This window comes from Phalacrocorax aristotelis, chromosome 1 (genome assembly GCF_949628215.1).
Source record: "Phalacrocorax aristotelis chromosome 1, bGulAri2.1, whole genome shotgun sequence".
In the NCBI taxonomy this organism is placed as follows: domain Eukaryota; kingdom Metazoa; phylum Chordata; class Aves; order Suliformes; family Phalacrocoracidae; genus Phalacrocorax; species Phalacrocorax aristotelis.
The window spans coordinates 47164806-47184901 of NC_134276.1; the positions used below are offsets into that span (position 1 = coordinate 47164806).

A 20096-nucleotide genomic window follows, 5' to 3' on the forward strand; every position below is an offset into this window, starting at 1 on the left:
TGTTTTTGACATCTATGGCCAGTTTCAATTCGAGCAGGGCTTTTGCTTTTCTAACTGCATCTCTGCATGCTCTGGCAATGCCCTTGTAGCTCTTGACAGATAATCCTCCACTCCTCCATCTCCGATATGCTTCCCTTTTGGATTTGAGTAGACCCAGGAGGTCATGGTTGAGCCAAGGGGGCCTCTTGCTCCGCTTACTTCCCTTTCCTTTAGAGGGGATAAATTGGTTTTGTGCTTCCAAGAGAGAGTTCTTGAAGAACTGCCAGCACTCACTAGCTTTCTCCAGATTTGTCCTCTCTTCTCTGGGAGCTGAGATGCCTGAGGGCCAGCCTTAGCAGTAAAGACCAAGGCAAAGAAGGCATTCAGTAACTCCGCCTTCTCTGCATCCTGCATCACCAGGGCCCCTGCCTTGTTCAGCAGTGGGCCCACTGTATCCCCAGTCTTCCTTTTACTGCTGATGTATTTCAAGAAGCCCTTCTTGTTATCTCTGACATGCACTGCCAGATTTAATTTCAAGTGGGCCTTGGCCTTCCTCATTGCATCTCTGTATACCCCAACAACATTTCTATATTCCTCCCAAGTGGCCAGACCCTTTTTCCACATACTGTGAACCTCCTTCTTCCATTTGAGTTTCTCTTGAAGCTCTTTGGTCATCCATGTGCATCTCCTGGCTCCTCTGCCTGACTTCTTCCTCCTGGGGATGCACCGACCTTGAGATCGGAGGAAGTGGTCCTTGATTACTGTCCAGCTCTCTTGGACCCCTCTGCCTTCCAGGGCCCTGGCCCATGGGATTCCTCCAAGCATGTCTTTGAAGGTGCCAAAGTTGGCCCTCTTGAAGTCCAAGATTGTAACCTGACTCGTTGCCCTGCTTCTACCTCGCAGTATCATAGACTCAACCATCTCATGGTCACTGCAGCCAAGGCTACCCCCAACTCGCACATCCTCACCAGCCCTTCCTTGTTTGTTAGGATACGGTTGAGCCAGTACATCTCGCCTCGTTGGCTCCTCCACCACCTGCATCAAAAAGTTGTCCTCAATGCTCTGCAGGAACCTTCTGGATCATGCGTGCCTCACTGCGTTGCTTTTCCAGCAAACATCAGGGTGGTTGAAGTCCCCCATGAGGACCAGGGCCTGCAATTGTGAGGCTACTTTCAGCTGCCTGTAGAAGGCTTCATCAACTTCCTCTTCCTGATCAGGTGGCCTGTAGCAAATGCCCAAAACAGTGTCGTCCATATTTGCCTGCCCCATAGTTTGTATCCACAAGCTCTCAACTTGTTCTCCTTCCACTCCAAGGCAGAGCTCAATACATTCCAGTTGCTCCCTCACATAAAGAGCAACTCCCCCACCTCGCTTTGCTGGTCTGTCTTTCCTGAAAAGCCTGTACCATCCATGACCACATTCCAGTCATGCGAGCTATCCCACCATGTCTCTGTGACTGCAATGAGATCATGGCCCTGCGACCGCCCACAGAACTCTAGTTCCTCCTGTTTATTTCATTCACTGTTTTTACATTTGTGCTTTCCGATTTTTTTTCTTGACAGTAAGCATTTGCTGAGGTTATTATCTTCAGTATACCTATAATCTTTCCCAGCTTTGCATCCTCTATGAAGTATTTAATCTACAATCTCAATTCCAACACTGAAGTTTGCAATGAGAAGCCTGAGCAGTTCAGGACCTGGGACAGATCCAGATGCAGCACAAGCGCTCCCACCTCTTCTCACATGCTTCCCCCCTGGACAGCTAGTCATTCTGCAGTGCCTCTCCAGGGTGGTCTTCTGTGCAGTTTTAAATCCACCTTACAGTGTTTCTGCCTAGAACAGGGCTAGCCAAATTGGCAGGTGGAAAGCAACACATCCAAAAATTCGATTTGAGGAAGGCTACAGTCTGGCCAATGAGATGACAGGGGCAACATCAGCTCTTCTCACTTGTATCTGCTTCAAGATCAGGCTATGCTTCTTGGTGCGGACCCAAGGCTAGGAGTAGAGCTCTGTTATACTTCTAGCTGACCCAGTATAGCAAGATATTCTAAGGTCTGGTCCAGTTCAGAGCAAGCTGAATTGAAGTACAGACTATGTGGTGTTGGGTCCAAACTCAATCATCATCTGGTTTTAGAACAAGCTTAGCATTTAAAATTAAGATTTCTTTTGGTGAAATCCTAATTATTTTCCACAATTTTTGAAAAATTGGGTTTAGGCAACTGTTAACAGTGACTAAGTATTAAATTTCCCAGGCAGGGCTCATCAAAAATTCGTTTTGTGTCCAATTTATCACCTTCATTTAACAAATTATTTTCCCAGTACTTTTAGAAATGCAGTCAACAGAAACTGTACTAGTGTGTCTTGAGTTCTTCTTTATCCATTTTTTAATGAGGCACTGCCTACCAATTTGCTTTACACTAGTCTTCTAGAACCTTATATATCTTCTATGAATTTCCCAATAGCTCCAAAATTGCCTCAGCCAGGTTTTCCACTCTAAGGGGGCATTTCATCACACTTGTGAAAACACCTAAATACTTTCTATCCTGTTCTTTCTCTATTCTTAACTTCATCACCAATTCCAATTGCTTTAACTTACTAGAAGGCAGAGATACTTCTTCTATCAGATCTGCATCAGAGTCTTCAGCCATGCAGAAAACCATGAGGTACTCTTCTGATGAACTACAACAACGTGTATTTTGAGATTTTTTTTCCCTTCTCTTCTGTTACCAGACAATCTATCTGACACGTGATCACACAGATGAAGAGCAGAGCCATTATGGAGAGGCATTAAAGCAATCACAGCCTCTGCTGGGCTTCCCTATCCCCATGCGATTTACTCTACCCTCCAAAGTGCTCTAAAGCAGTTGTAAATTTGTAATGTAGCTTCAAGGCACCTTAATATCAAATACAATAATTGGGAACCACAGCTGATAAATACGAGTGCACTTGTCAGTAAGAAACTTACTATTCACTGTCTCGTTGTTATACAAGTTCAGCTATAAGAGCTTCAAAATACAGGAAAAGAATACTAAAGAAAAAAAGGGTTATGAAGGCTGATCAGAAGATCTGAAGAGATCTCAAAATTGTGGGACCATATTTCCTCCCTTATTGGAAGAAATAAGTTGCTTTTTAATCTTACTTTACAGGGCATCCAGACTCGCTGTTAACAACTGAAAAGCAGCTAGCAAATGTAAAGCCGAAAGAAAAACAAAGGAGAGAGAAAGTTCGACACAAGTATGTCACAAACAAGCAATAGCTCACATGAAGGCGTTGATAATGATAAGAAACCAAACAAAGGAAGTGGACAGAGCTTTAATGGCCTAATCAATAGATGGAAAGGAGGTTTTATGACCAGAGAACTAAATAGCAAGGAAAAAATGTGGAGACTGGATGTTGGCAAGGAGATGAAGAGATACCAGTGATAAAACGCAAACACCGAGTATTGTTGTAAAACATATCTTGTATCAAATTTGCTGCTTGTCTTACATATCCCTATTTTGGTATCTCTCCACATCTACAAAAGCTACTAACTTCAGCATCCTTATTTCCACAAACTGAAGGATTTTTTTTTTCTTGAAAACAACTAATTAAGTACTTCCATTATAAAAGCTCCCGTATTCAGCTGTGCATTAAGTGTCCTGCCAGTGAAAATCCCCTTTGATTTCTCATACCTCAGTGTGATCTCTGTACTACTGTTATTTCAGCTGCCAAGAATCTTAAGTATCCACAATGAGAAACTGCCTTACAACACGCCCTATAAAGCGGCTCAAAGTAAACAACTCACAAATCAAAATGTTATATACCTTCTACAAACTTGTCATACAGAGTGTGTCAATTAAGGGTAGGTGCTTTAAGATTATATCTGTAACTGTTAAATGAGAGATGCTCAGAAAAATGGCTCAAGTGCTAGGTCCAATCTATACTACTTAACTCCCAATTCTCCTCTTAGCTGGCTTGTGGATTACTCCATCTGACTCCCGCCAACACAAACCTACTCATCAGTGTGAAAGTGTTTCAGGTCAACTGGTCCCAGCAAATGTTTCATCATACTGAGAGGTTGTCCTAAAGTACCCTAAAACTGAACTTTTCTCAGGCTTTCCTTGCTTTACTTTTTGCCTTTGCAGATACCTCCCTCTGATGACTAAGTAGCCACAGCTAATCATTCCTTATACCACTGAAATACAGAACTCACTTTCAAGCATGGGGACAGTGTCAGTAGACTGCAAGAATAAAGAAGGAAAGTAAATACCACCCAAAAACCCCAGTGTGTTCCTGTCTTGATAAGCAAAATGTCTGCTTACAAACAATAGTCCCAGAAGTTTTTTCATATCACCTAAATAATACCGATCAAGGTTCCAAAAGGACTTGCCATAACACAGTTGACAGGGAACAATACACATATACGAACTGAAATCTGGCACACAAATACACATTATACAAATACAATCTCTCTCAGTGTAACACAAAACTAAATATTAGCACGCTTTATGAAATATTCATGCACACACAGAGTATATATTAGGCCATATACTTCCATCACAAACTGACTCAAAGTTTTACCATACAAACCACAAATAGAAAAGAGGCCAAGAACATACATCTCTGAAGAAATGAATACACTCATCTAAATCCTTTCACCATAACTTGGCAACAAGCTCTACAGAACTCTTCAGAAAAAAATGCCTTTTGCAAACAAAATTCTGTAGCCACTGGTTAGCAGTCCTGGATTTTAGAATACCTTTGACAAGGAAACACTTGCACTGTTAAGCACTTAATGAAAAGTATCTCCATGAAGCAGTTGATTGACCGGTCCTTCCTCTTTGCACAGTTGCAGGTGGGGTAGAAAAAGTAGCAGTTACTGCCTCTGCCAAAATCACAGCCAAAGTAGCTCAGTAGCATTGCAGTTGACTTACAAACCATATTTTTGCCTGTTATGGTACATTACGAGTTTTAATATGACCTCTGCTACCAAAACAAAAAAGAAAACAAAGCCAAAAAAAGTGGAAGACAGGTTACAGAAGAGGAGAACCAGGAATTTTGTACTAACATCCCCAAACTGGAAACTAACTGCCACTAGACACCTATCCACTATGCCAGCAATATACACGAGACCTTTAAAACAGCTTACAAAATACTCTAAGTAATAAATGACCTACTTTGCATCTTGTTACCATGCACCTCTTCCTACAGGAATGTTTGGACAAATATGTAGCTTTCATTTATTTAAAACTGCAACCGTTGCTACCTCTTCAGTTCCCCTCATACTCACTTTACTTCTATTAAGCTATAGCATGGAGGTCCAATACATGCTTCCAGTAAGATGAGGACCACATCTTGCAAAACAGCTCTGCTGCAAGAACTGATTGATTAGCACTCTCTGTGTTAGTTCCCTGTGACACCTCCTGTCAGAGGAGAGACAGGTAAACCCCATACAGATTCTTTCTCTTTGTGGTCTATTTTCCTAAGAATTATAGAATCACAGAATCATTCCAGTTAGAAGGGACCACTTGAAATAACATTTTTTGACTGTGAGGGTGACCGAGCACTGGCACAGGTTGCCTAGGGAGGTTGCGAAGTCTCCATCCTTGGCAATATTCAAAAGCCATCTGGACATGGTCCTGAGCACCAGGCTCCAGGTGGCCCTGCTTGAGCGGGGTGGGGGGGTGGGGTTGGACCAGATGCCAGAGGTCCCTTCCAACCTCAACCATTCCGTGACTCTGTGGCTAATTCTATGACACCTCCTGCTTGAGCAGGGTCAGCTACAGCAGGTTGCCCAGTACCATGTGCAGTTGTGTTTTGCGTATCTCCAAGGACAGAGACTTTGCAACCTCTGGACAACTTGTGCCAGTGCTTTACCACTCCCACACAGAAGAACTGCTTTCTTGTGTTCAGATAGGATTTCATAGTTTTTAATTTGTGCCCATTACCTCTTGACCTGGCAGTGGGCACTACTGAGAAAAGCCTGTCTCCCTCTTATTCATTCCCCCTCTACATTGATAAGATCGCCCTAAGCCTTCAATTCTCCAGGCTGAACAGTTCCAGCTCTCAGCTTTTCCTTATAGAAGAGATGCTGGAGACCCTTAATCACCTTTGTGGCCCTGCACTGGGCTCTCTCCAATACGTCTGTCTTCCTCTTGTACCGGGAAGCCCAGAACTGGACACTCCAGATGCAGCCTCACCAGTGCTGCGCAGAGCGCCTCCTTCAACATGCTAGTATCACTCTTCTAACCCAGCCCAGGAGGCTGCCTGCCTTCTTTGCCACGGCAGTGCATTACTGGCTCATAGTCAGCTACTTGCACACCAAGCTACTTCTCTGCAGGCCTGCTTTCCAGCTGGTCAACCCTGCTGGGGTTATTCCCCTGTTGCAGGATTCTGTGTTTCCCCACGTTGCCTTTCACAAGATTCCTCTCAGCCCAATTCTCCAGCCTGTCCCCATCCCTCTGAATGGAAACACACGCATACATGTGATGCATGAGAAACCTCTCCCAGTTCTGTATTATCTGTGAACTTGCTGAGGGCATATTCTGTCCCAGCACCCAGGTCATTAATGTGGATACTAAACAGTACTGGCCCTAATATCAGCTCCTGGGGTACACTACTGATGACTTGCCTCTAGCTGGACTTCATGTCACTGATCACAAACCTGTGGACCCAGTCATTCAGCCAGTTCTCAGTCTACTTCACTGTCCACTTACCTAACCCAGACTTTGTCAGCCTGGGGACGCTATGGGAGACAGTGTCAAAAGCCTTACTCAAGATGAGGTAAAGAACATCCACTGAGGTCCCTGCCCTGAAGGTATCTGTCAGATTACCTACTGTTACTGAAAACTACTGGGAGTAGTATTACTTTTCATCAAGGGCTACAGATTTTTTTAACTCAGCAATGAGAATCATTGGAGATAAAAGCTGCTCGGCTTGATAGGCAGACCTCCAAACAACACTAGAGAGCACAATAATTTTTTTTTTCTCCAAATAATAAAAGCTTTATATTTTTCTGATTGTTGACGATGATGATGATGATATCCTTAGATGACTTCAAATATTTGAAAATCTTTATCTCATCTTCATTTGGTAGGACTAAGATCTAATGCTTGAAGAACTCCAATTTTTTGTAAAGGGGGCAATAGCTCAATTCTCTAACAGCGATATGTATATCCTCCAAACCATTATCAGTTTCTGTGCTATCTTCTTTGAATTATTAATCAAGCATTCTGATGTGAATTTCATCCATGCCAATATAAAAGTAAAGTCAGGACTTGAGGGGTGTATCTACAAATGGAAAAATCATCAAAATCCTGTCACCTAAATCCGTAAATCAGGGTAACGAATATCAACTGCAATCCAATTAAGACAGGCTTAGAAGAAAACAGAAGCACACTAGTAGGACAGGCTATATTGAGCTTCTAATGCATCTGAAAAGAAAAGGTTAGAACTCAAAACAAAAGGAGACTGACGGATTTGAGAGAACATTGACTGGGGAGGAATATAGAGCTCCATATAGTTAAGATATCAAACATCTGGAAGATGAGTAAGACTAACAGCCGCATTACTATGGTCTGGAACTTCTTTCTACACACTCTGATCCAGCAGAAAAAGGCCATCTTACTACTCTCTTGTTCAAACTCTAATGGGCTACTGAGTTTGTGAGTAATTTTTAATCATTACTTCAGTTTTGTAACTCAGAACTATTTTTCAAGCCTATGATATCAGTCTGTATTATCTTTACTATCACACTAACTTTTTAAACAACTAGCTTTTTTTTTTAAAACCAAAATTTTGGCGGCTGCTGCAATCTCTCTGTATTCCAAATACAGCCTCTCCAATACAGACTGAAACATAAATACTCCAGGTTCTATAAATTAAACTAAAACCCAGCTACACAAGTAAAATGGATCCGATTTCATTACCCTATGACAGAAGTGCAGAAGTACAGAACAGTATCTGGATACTTTTTGTAACTGAAAAGGCTTCTGAAACAGCATAAACCTGTCTCATAAACAAAGAGAACACACAAGAAAGCACCCCTACAAAGTGTTCTCTGCACAAACATAACAGTCTCTCAATATAACAACTGACAGTTGTACTTTCCTTTCTGTAATTATCTGATTTTTCTTTATTTGCCACAACATAATCTATGAAATTAGATCTGTAAGAACACATGCAAGGAAGATAATCTACCTCAAGTTTTTCAGTGTAGAGGAAAGCATTGCTATATCTCTTACTCTGAACACACATTTTTAGGACTCTATTTTTTTAAATAAAAAAAAAGTAATTCAACCATAGCAAAACTGACAACATCCACACATTCCCTACCTGAATGCAACCACCAAAACTGAAGTGCATACAAAGCTGTCTTGCATAGAATCATACCAGCAGAATTTTAATTTAGGGAAGATGCACCATGAAGTTTAGGAAGAACTGCACTTCTTAAGGAAAAGCACATTACCAGTGGCTAATGACAGTATAATATCCCTAGAGTGATTACTACTGCAAGTAAACCAAATAAATTCTACATTTTCTTCACTGAACAAACTGAAGTGAAAACTCACCAGCTTATAAGCATCAATGGCCTATCCTGTATAACAGTACATTCTATAAATAAAATGGGATAGAGAATTGCTTGGTTTGAAGAGAAATGGAATAGAGACATGACTACCCTGAAAACATAGAGGAGTAATGAAGACGTATATCTGTTAGAAAGAATAACGCATTGGCTAGTGGGGAGAGAAAGGAAAGGCAAAACCAGATAAGAGGTGAGTCATAAGTAGCAATACACATAACTCCCTGTGAAACAAAGTAAGAGAGAAGAAGCTGAAATAATAAAACCAGGAGAATAAGGTATTTATTTAAGAACAAGCTCATCTCAACGTAATGTAAATGACTGGCTGCAGATCTGTATAAAGATAGTCCTTGGCTTAAAGGCTCAGCAATAAAAAAAATGAGTGATGTTATCAACTGCAACAAGAACACTGGAGAAGTAGAGTTCAGGGTTTGACCCTGTTAAGGTTAAAACTATTAGCTAGAGATTTTTCCAGGCTGACAGATATCATCATCAAAATAATCTAAATACTATGGCACTGCACCACAAGTTAGAGAAGGGGCTTCCAATTTTTCTCATTTACAAACTTACAAAATTTTTCAGTAGTGGTTTGGATCATTCTAATGACGTTAAACTACAAACAAGCTTATCTTACTTTCTCTTTCTATTGGCTTTGGCTGGGATAGAGTTAATTTTCTTCAGAGTAGCTAGTATGGCGCTTGTATGTTCTGGATATGTGACAGAGTGTCGATAACACACCTATGGTTTAGCTGTTGCTGAGCAGTGCTTACACAGAGTGAAGGCCTTTTCTGCTTCTCACCCCACCCTGCCAGTGAGTAGGCTGGGAGTGCACAAGAAGCCAGATGGGACACAGCTGGGACAGCTGACCCAAACTGACCAAAGGGATATTCCACACCATATGACATCATGCTCAGCATATAAAACTGGGGGAAGAAGAAGGAAGGGGGGGCCACTGGAAGTTATGGGGCTTGTCTTCCCAAGTAACCATTATGCACGATGGAGCCCTGCTTTCCTGGAGACAGCTAAACATTGGCTCACCAATGGGAAGTAGCGAAAGAATTCCTTGTTTTGCCTTGCTTGGGCACACAGCTTTTGCTTTACCTATTAAACTGTCTTTATCTCAGCCAACAAGTTTCACACTGTTATCCCTCTGTCTCCCCCATCGCACCATGGAGGGGAGCGAGCAAGCAAGCAGCTGTGTGGGGCTTAGCTGCCTCCTGGTGTTAAACCACAACACCCTTTCACAGAACCTATATAGTATTTTCACAAACCTCTGCTCAAAAATCATTACCTTAGAGAACTATGCCCGGCAATACAAGTCAAAGAAAGTTAAGGGAAGAAAACAAAAATAGGGAAAGGCACTAATCTAACCACAGGGCTCCAGTTTTATGGGGGGACAAAGAAGCTGAATTTTTGTTTATTTTCTAAGGTGTACAACTGGTATAGATTTAGATTTATTAAATTAATAACAAAATAAAAATCATCACAGTATTCTCAGGCCAAAGTAGTCACAGATATACTAGATGCAAAGAAAGAAGTACCATTTAGTTGTAACAATAAAAACTAAGTCCATCAACACATTCATCAGTCTGAAGGGAGGCAGTGAGCTATAACACACTATTTAAATACTTGCTACTAAGAAAAAAGCATATTAACCATATGAATAGGCTTCATAACATATGAAACATTAAATCTAAATGTACAGAAACTTACAGCACAAGGAGCCCATTCTCCTGTGTCAATTTCTAGCATTCATCCTTTGGAGGGGCACAATGGTAGGAATTTGCTGTGAAAGACCCCTGGGAAAGATTAGCTGCGAAAGAATATATTTACAATATAAAACTTTAGTTAATTATAAGACTACTGTTCCAACCAGCACCTCAGTGTGAAGTAGTGTTTATAGCAAGCAATGTAAGAAAGACAAAAATGCAACCATAAACCGTATATTTAAGAAATGCTGCAAGGGATCAAGTTTCCAAAGTAAACAAAGGATGTGGAAAGACAGTTTGCATGAAGTACTTCAGTACCAAAGACTGTATTACTGAGACATCATATGTACTTTCTATAAAGACATAAATAGTCCTTAAATTATGGGTTTGGTGAAACATACGTAGTCATATGCCAGGAGAAGAATTCACTGAAGAAATATCTTCAAAGTATTCTGGCCAGGAGGAAGATCATAATATAGGAGGAAAACCAAAACCAAACCCCTACAATATAGCAGAAACACAACAGCAAGTTTTTAAGTAGGCAGGAAACACAGCTAGCAGTGAAGAATGGTAATTTCTTAAATTGCTCCAGCTCCAGCCTAACATTAACTGCTTGTATTTGCCACCTAACAGACCAACACCGTGCCAAAGCAGATAGTGCAACTGAAACTGAAACCGTAACTGGCATTTCCTCTCAGTTTAAAAACAAAAAAAGAACACCCCAAAAACCCACCACAAATCAACAACATAAAAGGAAAAAAAAATAGAACCTAACACAGATTTTTTTTCCAAATCCATAGGTGTAAGAATCCCAGGGATACACAGATTAGAAAGTCTGAAGATCACTGAGAACAGGAAATCAAATTTTATATGAGAAATTGCCAACAGAACATATACACCTTTAAAAAAAATGGAATGAATTCCAATTTCAATTAAGCTGAAATAACTCTGATTACTCCTCAAATTGCCAGCTGTAGCCATTTTGAAATAAATTTGGGGGAAAAACACCCCAACATTAGTCACTGGTTATAATATTAAGCAAAATAAACAACAATCATTGCAAATTTAATATGCCGATTCCTCTCCTGCCCCACTTTGGAGTTGTATTTACTTATGTTTGCATATTAAAATACCAAATTCTTTTGAACCTCAGCAGAATATTCAGATGTTTGCTGGTTTAAAGTGGAAGATACTTCATTATCCACAGGGGAAAAAAACCCCACACAATTCATGCAAGGACTTCATATGGATTTATTTACTGAACGTATACCACTAATACTTGAGCCAGACGTGTTGCCACTGTTAGGAACTTTGCCACTGTATAGACGCCAACACCTACAATCATATTCTCACAAGCATTCTCATCAGTAATCCCCAAACTGACATACAGAAAGGAGAAATTATTTTAGAAGTTTAAAACACATTACACATGGTATTTTGGAACACAGCTGAGCAGCCAAGATCCTCAAAGGTGGCAACAACATCAAGAGATCACCAAACGTCAACAATTCATCTAGCAACAAAGGAAAATGACTTACGGCCTTTCCTATGCTTGAAAAGCATCTACAAGAATGCCAGAACCCAAGAGCAGGCAATGGGAATTGAAAGAGGCAATAATCTGCTGCCACTATTATTTACCTTACTAAAAAGACACTTCCCTAGACAATTACCATATGAACACTAAAAAGGCTTAACCAGTAATGAACAAAATATTACAGCTAAATATTTAGATACCCCAATACAAATGATTCAGTAACAAATTGATTATGTCGAGAACATGTCAGTCTTCTCCAAAGGTGAACATTCAGAACGTCACTATTTAACACTACAAACACTGTAGCTGCTGCTGCTTTACAAACTCTCACACAAGCACACTCCCGTAGCTTTGGGGAAAAAAAAAAAAAAGCTTACCAGTTTTTTCTAACTTCTGTTCAATTCCAGTTGGGCCTATAATTGAACTTTTAACTTAAGACCAAAAGGTTCCACACAGTATTATTTTGTAACCCAAAACAAACAACAGCAAAGAAAAAAAATTATCACACGATGTGATTCTATCACATGCGCTAATTCCTTTCCAAACTACACTCATTCTAAATGAAGAAGGACCCATGACTACAAAAGACAAAGGTGTCTTTTAGCACTCCAACGTACTAAGACTCCTAGAGTCCTAAGGCTGCCTCAACGTGCATCTTTCTGAAAAGGAAATGCATTTCTATCAGCCCACAAAACCTGAAGATTCTCATGGAGTCCAGTTCCTTTAATTTTTACATCGTTTACATAAATTATGTTGTATTATTTACATATATACACAAAAAGAAAACAAACATCTTAAGCCTCTCAACATATTTGCTTCCCTCCAGCTTCTATTATTATGTTTTCTAAGCTAACACTGCCCAAATACAAACCATGTTAGTCTAAGTGACTACTGCAGATTTTTAGAACTACTATGTAAAACTGTTTTCCTTATCAGAATATAACGTGAAGAAGATAAATAAAAATACAGGTTTTTAGTTGTCAGTTAATCCCTATTAACCAGTAGCACAATATAGTATTAAAACATTAATATATTGCAGCTAAAAAGCCTACGGCACACAGCAACTTTTACCATCTTTTCTAATGCACAGGTTCGCTTAATAAAAGACTCAACAGCACATCGACTTTCTGAGGAGATAAAGTTTTAAATTTGCAAAAGGACTTAAGTTTTTTTTTTTTTAAGTAAAATAACATTTACAAAACACAAGAATTGAAAAAGAGGAGAACAGACTAGACTATTTCAGCTGGAAGGGACCTACAGTGCAAACCTTTTCACAGAAATTTACTAACCATGGTTTCTATAAATTCTTTAATAACTTGGCAGTGCAAAGGGTGAAGTGTTTAAGTAGCATTTCTCCAATAAATTTTGAAAAAAATATATGCTTAAAGCATCCCAGAGCCAAATGAACATTGCATTACTGAGCATAAGAAGGGGCATAAGGGAAGTCTTTGTGTCAACTTTGAAAAGCCTGAAGACTAACCTAATGATCAGTTTTTCTCCAGAGGATGTGTAATTTATAACTGTGAGTTTGGATGAGCTGGCCTACTTCCAAAAATTTCTTTTATCACCCAGTAGAAAAAAAATCACTGTAAAATGAAAGAAAGTTGGCTGCCTCTTCTTCAGCCAAAATGACTGAAAAAACAGCCATCTGATTTCTGGTTAATAGCAGAAATCTTACATTCCAGTCATCACTGAAATCTTCCTTGATCTCAAGCAAGCCACTTCTCAACATTAGATTTGTTTGGGGGTTTTGTTCCCACAATGCAAACAGAAGTTTTTCTCCTCTGAAGTACCTAAGTTAAAAGAGGCAACTTCAGCGACAACATAATGGACAAAAAAAAGCAACCCCCCCAAATCATTTGTATTTTCAAATATTTAATGTTTTAAAATTAATTGAAAGAAAGTTTCTACTGAACGTTATGCAGTGAACAAATTAAGCACCTGACAAGCTCAGTAGGATGTCTCCCTTTAGTAAGGGGCATAAGAAATTTTCAATATTGAAATACTGCTGCATCTCTGATACCTAATGTTACCACAGAAATCCAGACACAGTCCTCACAAGTAACTTAAAGTGCGAATGGAACCAAAGAACAACCTATTCAGAAATGATTCTTGGATCTGCATGATGTTACTTCTACAGTTGCTCATTTGATGTTCTACAGACAACAACAACAACAAAAAAAAGATAATGATCCTTTTGGTAAAGATCACTTGAAAAGCCATGAAACAGATGAAAAACACTTTGACATGAGTATGCAATTACTGCCATTTTAGAGTATTATAATTGTAATATGAAAATTTCGAGTTAGTCAAAATTATACAGTGAACATTTTCATTACAAACCAGGCCACATTAAAGCCATTACAAATTTGTGTATCTACCCATATTTGACAAAAAGTCTCAAAAAACACACTGAGCCTAACAGATACTTCTGATAGTACGTACACAGGTAAGGGACTAACAGTTCAGGGAAAACCCTGAGATGCCCAAGAGATAACAGCAGCAATTCAGCTGGATAGGGATGTTTGTTAGGAATAAGTTATACAGCAGAAAACCTGTATATTTGAAGACAGCAAAAATGTGAAAATCAGAAATATCTTACTTTGCAAAAACAAGGCTTCAGGGCTGAAAGCAGTTAATTCACATTGCTTCTGTAAAAGAGATCAGATTTCCAGTTTCATCCACTCAGAACCCAGTGTACGAGACAAGGCTCCAACAACAAAGTTTTTACTTGCCCTCTAAAGCCCTCATGCTTCCTACTAGTGTTTTACAGACCTTCATGGCTATGCTAGGCATTTACTAGTCATTTTCACATATTTCAGTAGCCACAAAGCAGAGACTACAAACTAGGCTCGCTCAGAGTAGATTTATCTTCTAACCCAATCTTGACAAGTGAATTGTTACAGTACTACTGTAACAGATTCTTTACATTGTTATCTGACCAGAAATGGTTGCATGTTACATTGTAGAATTAGATACCTTTTTTCTCTTTCCTTTCATAATTATTAGGCTGGCACTGGTGAGAAAAGCAGTTTCTCTGCTCCTGCCTCTCTGTACATAGAATTTTGTGCAACCCCTCCCCTCACACTGTCACAAGCACAATCACAAGGTGAGCCAGATCAGGGAATTAGTCTGGATTACAACAAACCATTTCTGCCAAGTTAATTTTAACCCAGAGCAAGTTTCTAATCTGTTACTGGAAGAGGCTACATAAATAATTATGTCAACGTGGCGGGGGAACAAGCACACCAACCAAACCATCTCCTTTGGAGACTGAAGTGTTCACAACACCGCAGCCAGTATCACATGAGGAAATGCAAAACTCTGCTAGCTCTGTTTCAAAGACAATTACAGCATCCTACTCAGCACGTGATATCCATCACTTTCAGATGACAGCTAGCACAAACACCTAGCAAATGTGACATTAATCTTACTTGTGACTTTCAGATACTCTCCACAATGTTTCACTTCCTTGCCTACACACAAGCATTTTCATACTGCTTTCTAGTTCTTCATAAACGTTGAAGTCAGGTTTGGAATAAAAGCACTCACTGAAGCAGGCTTTGGTCACACCACGTGAAGTGCAAAGTACAATTTTGCAGACAAAGCAAAAATTCTACGTCGACATACTGCAAGTAGGTTGCATGATCAATCTTCAGATTAGTCGTCCTGGAGCAAAGGAAGAATTTTATTAATTTTCATAAGCCAATTTGGTTTTTTAAGGTACTTGAAGATATTTTCCTAGTCACAAACACTCTTATTGACAGATTAAGAGGCTTCAGATTTTCCACATAGATAAAAACCAAGTTAAGTCTCTTGTTATGAACTATCTTAACCTCCAATTAATTTATCTGGCACTGTTATCTACTGTAGTAACTAGATACAGTCTCAAATCACTTTGAAGCATTTCTTTAGAAAACTTTCGGGATTTTCACCATTTCTGTAAAAAAGCATTTTTGACCATTTCTATTTAAGACTACCAGGCAGCTGAAGTTCTCAAAACTGAAACTGCAATATTCTGACAACATAAGGAGAAAGGGTGGAGATCATGAGTAGTACCTTGGCTACCACCAGTCTGATACATGATATGTTGGGAGCAAGTACCAAGAGATAATGGGCAACTAGCTGATTATTAAATATTCCTCCTCTCAAAAGTCCTACAATACACATTGGCTGCATTCACCAGTATCTACTAGCTGTCATTTACCTGCCAACAGCTTAATATAACCTGTTTCCTCTGTATGAGGAGTCTGACTTCGATTTGCTCTAAGATGACACAATAGAGCCAAGATATATGACTAAAACTAGCCTTCAAGAATAAAGACATACAGTAACTACAAATGTCACTGTCTCTTTCAATTAGCATTCTCATAATAATCTGCTAATAAGAAATAGAAAAAAAAAAAAAAAAAAGAAATGCAATCTATGGTATCCCGGAGTTAAAAGTAGCTATTTTGAGAACATCAGTTAAAAGAAACATTAACATTTACACCCACCCAAAGCTAGTATTTTCTACAATTGTAAATACAAGAGAGATTAGCTGAATTATCCTGAAACCAAAAAACATGGAGGGTACAATGAATTCAAAGCTACAGCTTTAAAAAGTACAGACGTGTTAAGGCAACATTCAGACAAATATCTGAACACCATGGAGCAATCACATGGCTGATTTCCTTATATTTAGTAGCTCACTTACACTTGACACTTGCAGTCCCAGGGTTAAATGATACAAAGATCAAAAGTAGGAAGAGAAGACTTAAAGAAAAAGGCATGAGCACTGAACTAAGGAATATGTGGGATAAGAAAACACAGATCAACATGGGGGAAAAAAAGAAATATAGTTTCCCTGTCATATCCTCTGAAAAGAACTCAGGAATTACAAAGATGTAAAATGCCAGTGTTAACAGCATTTACCGTAAGCAAACTGGGAAAGTTATGCTTCTTTTGTTATGTTATGATTCTGAAAGTTATGATTCTTTTAGTTTCTTGTGTTAATTGCACTCCAAGATTCAGCCCTTTTTTGGCGGGGGGGGCGGGAAGGGGGATAAGCCCTGCTGTTCCAGTCAGACTGAGAAAAGCCACCCAAACCGAAGCAGCCAACCACCTCGTGCTTTACTCGTTTACAAACTTAAAACAACGGTGACCCAAAGCTCTTCTTACGACCTGGCCGCCGGCATCACACAGCTTATGGCCACAGAACACAGGGAGGTGCCGGTTCCGTGTCACCCGCATCCTCAGCGACCTCCGTAGGGAGACAATGGGGAGCGCCCGGGAACCGCGAGAGGGGGGGATCCCGCCCCTCGCTCCCCTCAGACGGAGCAGCCGCCAGGCCCGGGGCTCCGGCCGGGCACCCCGCACCGCCTCCGCCGGCGGGAGGGGCGGCCCGCCCCGGCCCGGGGGCTGCGGGGTAACAGCCACCGCCCCGCATCGCCTCAGCCCCCCGGCGCCCGCCACGCAGCCCGTGACCGCCCGGGTCAAGGGGGGGGGCGGCGAGGCACCCCGGGCCAAAAGCGGCCAAAGCAACAGGCACCCTGCTGCGGCCCGGGGACGGAGCCCGGCGGGAAGGGAAGCCCCGAGGGGCACCATCCACTGGGGGTGGGGGGAAACACGGACACGGGGACACAAACACACTCGGGAAGGGGCGGGGGCGGCACACCCCTCCCCACCCCCGGCTCCCTCGAGATACCGAGGCCGCGTACGAGGCGGCAGAGATGACCGAAAGAGGAGGAAAACAAGGCTGGGCAGCTAAAGGCTGCTCTGACAGAGGGCAAAGCGCCGAGGTCCCTCGCTCGGGCGACGCCGCCGGCGGGACCCGGGCAGCTCTCGGTGGAGACCACGGGCTTCAACCCGTTCCAGCGGCACGACAGGCCCCGGCCGGAGTGAGGTCTGCCCGAGGTCTCAATATGGACACCGCGAGGGAAGGCTCCGTCCCCCCGGGCGGCGGCGGAAGGAGGGGCGGCGGGGGGCTTCGCACCACCATAAGGGCGTGACGGAGCCCCCGGCCCCCGCGCTGGGGGAGGGGAGTGGGCACAGGTAACCCCCCACCCTGGCCCCGGGCAGGAGAGGCGGCAGCGCCATCTGCACGGTAACGCCGGCCAAGCTAGCGGCAGGGCCCGGGTGGCACCTGGGCAGCCGCCGGGTTACATCACCGCCCCTTCCACCCCCGGGGGCTGCATGGCCGAGGGCAGCAGGGACAACCGCGCCGCCTGACCAGGGGGGCGAGAAAGGGGGATGAGGAGGGCGGCGGCCGGGGTAGGAGCGTGAGAGGCGTGTCACTGCCGAGAGGAAGGTGGGGTGTGGGCACGGTGCCGGTGGGAGCCGCCGGGGGGAAGGGCCGCTCCCCGCCGGCGGTGGGAGGGGTGGCGGTGGCCGCCCGCCTGGCCCAGGAGGGGAGCTCGGAGAGCCTTACCTGCCCGGGTGGCTCCCCAGCTCCCGGTCGCTCAGCGCCGCCGTGTAAATCTTCCGGTATCTATCGGCCAGGGCCTTCCCGGAGAGTAGCAGCTGGTAGCGGCTCCGGCAGCCCAACGACGGCGGCGCCAGGGCGCCGGGCAGAGCTCCCAGCCCGCCGGCTGAGCCCTCTTCGGGCCCCATGGGCCCTGCCGGACCGGAGCCGCTGGACAAGAAGAAGAAGCCGCCCTCGGCCCCGGCGCAGGCGGCAGCTCCCGCAGAGGCGGCTGCAGCGCTCATCCCCCTCCCCGCCCGCCCCCTGGTGGCTGCGCTGCCTGCGCGGCGGACACAGGCGGCTCCCGCTGCCTTCACCGCCGGGGCCCAGCCATGGAGAGGCCGCAAAAGCCGCCGTCACCACCCGGGAGGCTGCTCATCCACCCAGGCCGGGGCCGGGGGTGCAGGAACACCCCCCTCCTCAGGCGGCGCCTCGGGGCCTCGGCTGCCCGCTCGCCCTCTGCCCCGGGCGCAGCGCCGGCCGCCGTTCCCTCCCACCGGCGGGCGCGCCGAGCTCTGGCCAGGACCGTGTGCCTCCGGGGCGGGGACGGGAGGCCTGGCTGCTCGCTTCCCCCCTTCCCGCTACAGGGGCGGAGGCTGGCGGCTGCAGCTTCCCCTCCGGAGTTTCTCCTCAGCAGCAGCGGCGGCGCCGCCGCCCTCCCTATCTCCCTCCCTCTCCCCTCACAGCCGCTCCGGCCCCACCTCCCTCCCTCCCGCCGCCAGCCCGGCCGGCGGGCGCATGCGCTGCCCGCTCCCGCCCCGCCCATCCCCGTCTGCGGCCCCCGGGAAATCCGGGGCCGAGCGGGCGCACGCACCTGCTGCGCGCGCGGCGAGGGGGGCCGCCGAGGGGGATGGGGGCGGGGCCAGGAGGAGCGGGGAGGTGTCGGGCCTGGGGGAGAGGTGGGGGTGGGGTGAGGCTGATGGGGCCCGCGGAGACCCTTGAAGTGTCGCCCGTCTGGTCTCGGGCTTCGCGGGGCCCGTAGGTCCTCGCTACTAGCTTATCCTTCACCCTGGTGAGGGCGCGTGTCTGTCTCTCCGCCTGTCGTGTTTTAGTGAGGTGTCCGGCTGTGGTTGCGCAAGAAGCAGAAACGCCCGGTTATAGCGGGGACAGCACTTGCAGCCTCGTGGTGTTCCCGTGAGGCCCTGTGCCAGAGCAGCAGCGCGCGCCTTCGGGTGCACGGAGTCTGGCACGGCCAACTGCGGCAGCTGAGCTGCGGCTTACCAGCGACCCGCGCCTGTTTCCGTGCTTTGTAACGCTAGGCAGGATCTTTTCAAGGAGCAATAAATACCCTCTCTTTCTTACTTAATGCGGAGTTCACTAAATCCAGCTGCCGCATTAGTCCAAGATTTCCTTAAGTCATCTTTGCTGGCTCCAGGATAGCTTACCTCCTTTTAGAGCCTAAGGGAGGCATGGCAGTAGGCAGTCTTACAGTGTACAGAATCATAGAATCATTAAGGTAAGATAAGACGCCTAAGATCAAGTCAAACTGCCAATCGAACACCCCCAGGCCTCCTAAACCATGTCCTGAAGTGCCACATCTACACATTTTTTTAATACCTCCAGGGATGGTGACTCCACCACCTCTCTGGGCAGCCTGTTCCAATGCCTGACCACTCTTTCAGTATAGAATTTTTTCCTAATATCCAATCTAAACCTCCCCTGACACAACTTGAGGCTGTTTCCTCTCATTCTATCACTAGTAACGTAGGAGAAGAGGCCAACACTCACCTCACTACAACCTCCTTTCAGGTAATTCTAGAGAGCAATAAAGTCTCCCCTCAGCCTCATCTTCTCCAGATGAAACAACCCCAGTTCCCTCAACATCTTCTCATAAGACCTGCTCTCCAGACCCTTCACCAGCTTCATTGCCCTT

At 44.1% G+C, this 20096-nt stretch overlaps 1 protein-coding gene across 50 annotated transcripts in view; it reads right to left on the minus strand.

Annotated features, from left to right (window-relative positions):
• Positions 1 to 18713, minus strand: part of MYCBP2 (MYC binding protein 2) — a 208207-nt gene extending 189494 nt beyond the window's left edge. For all 50 annotated transcript variants that reach the window (XM_075088952.1, XM_075089039.1, XM_075089209.1 and 47 more), the window contains exon 1: positions 18191 to 18713. In XM_075088952.1, the coding sequence (XP_074945053.1) occupies positions 18191 to 18468 (278 nt within the window). In that variant the 5' untranslated portion in view covers positions 18469 to 18713. The remainder of the gene's footprint in view (positions 1 to 18190) is intronic.
• Between the last annotated feature and the right edge of the window lie 1383 nt (positions 18714 to 20096).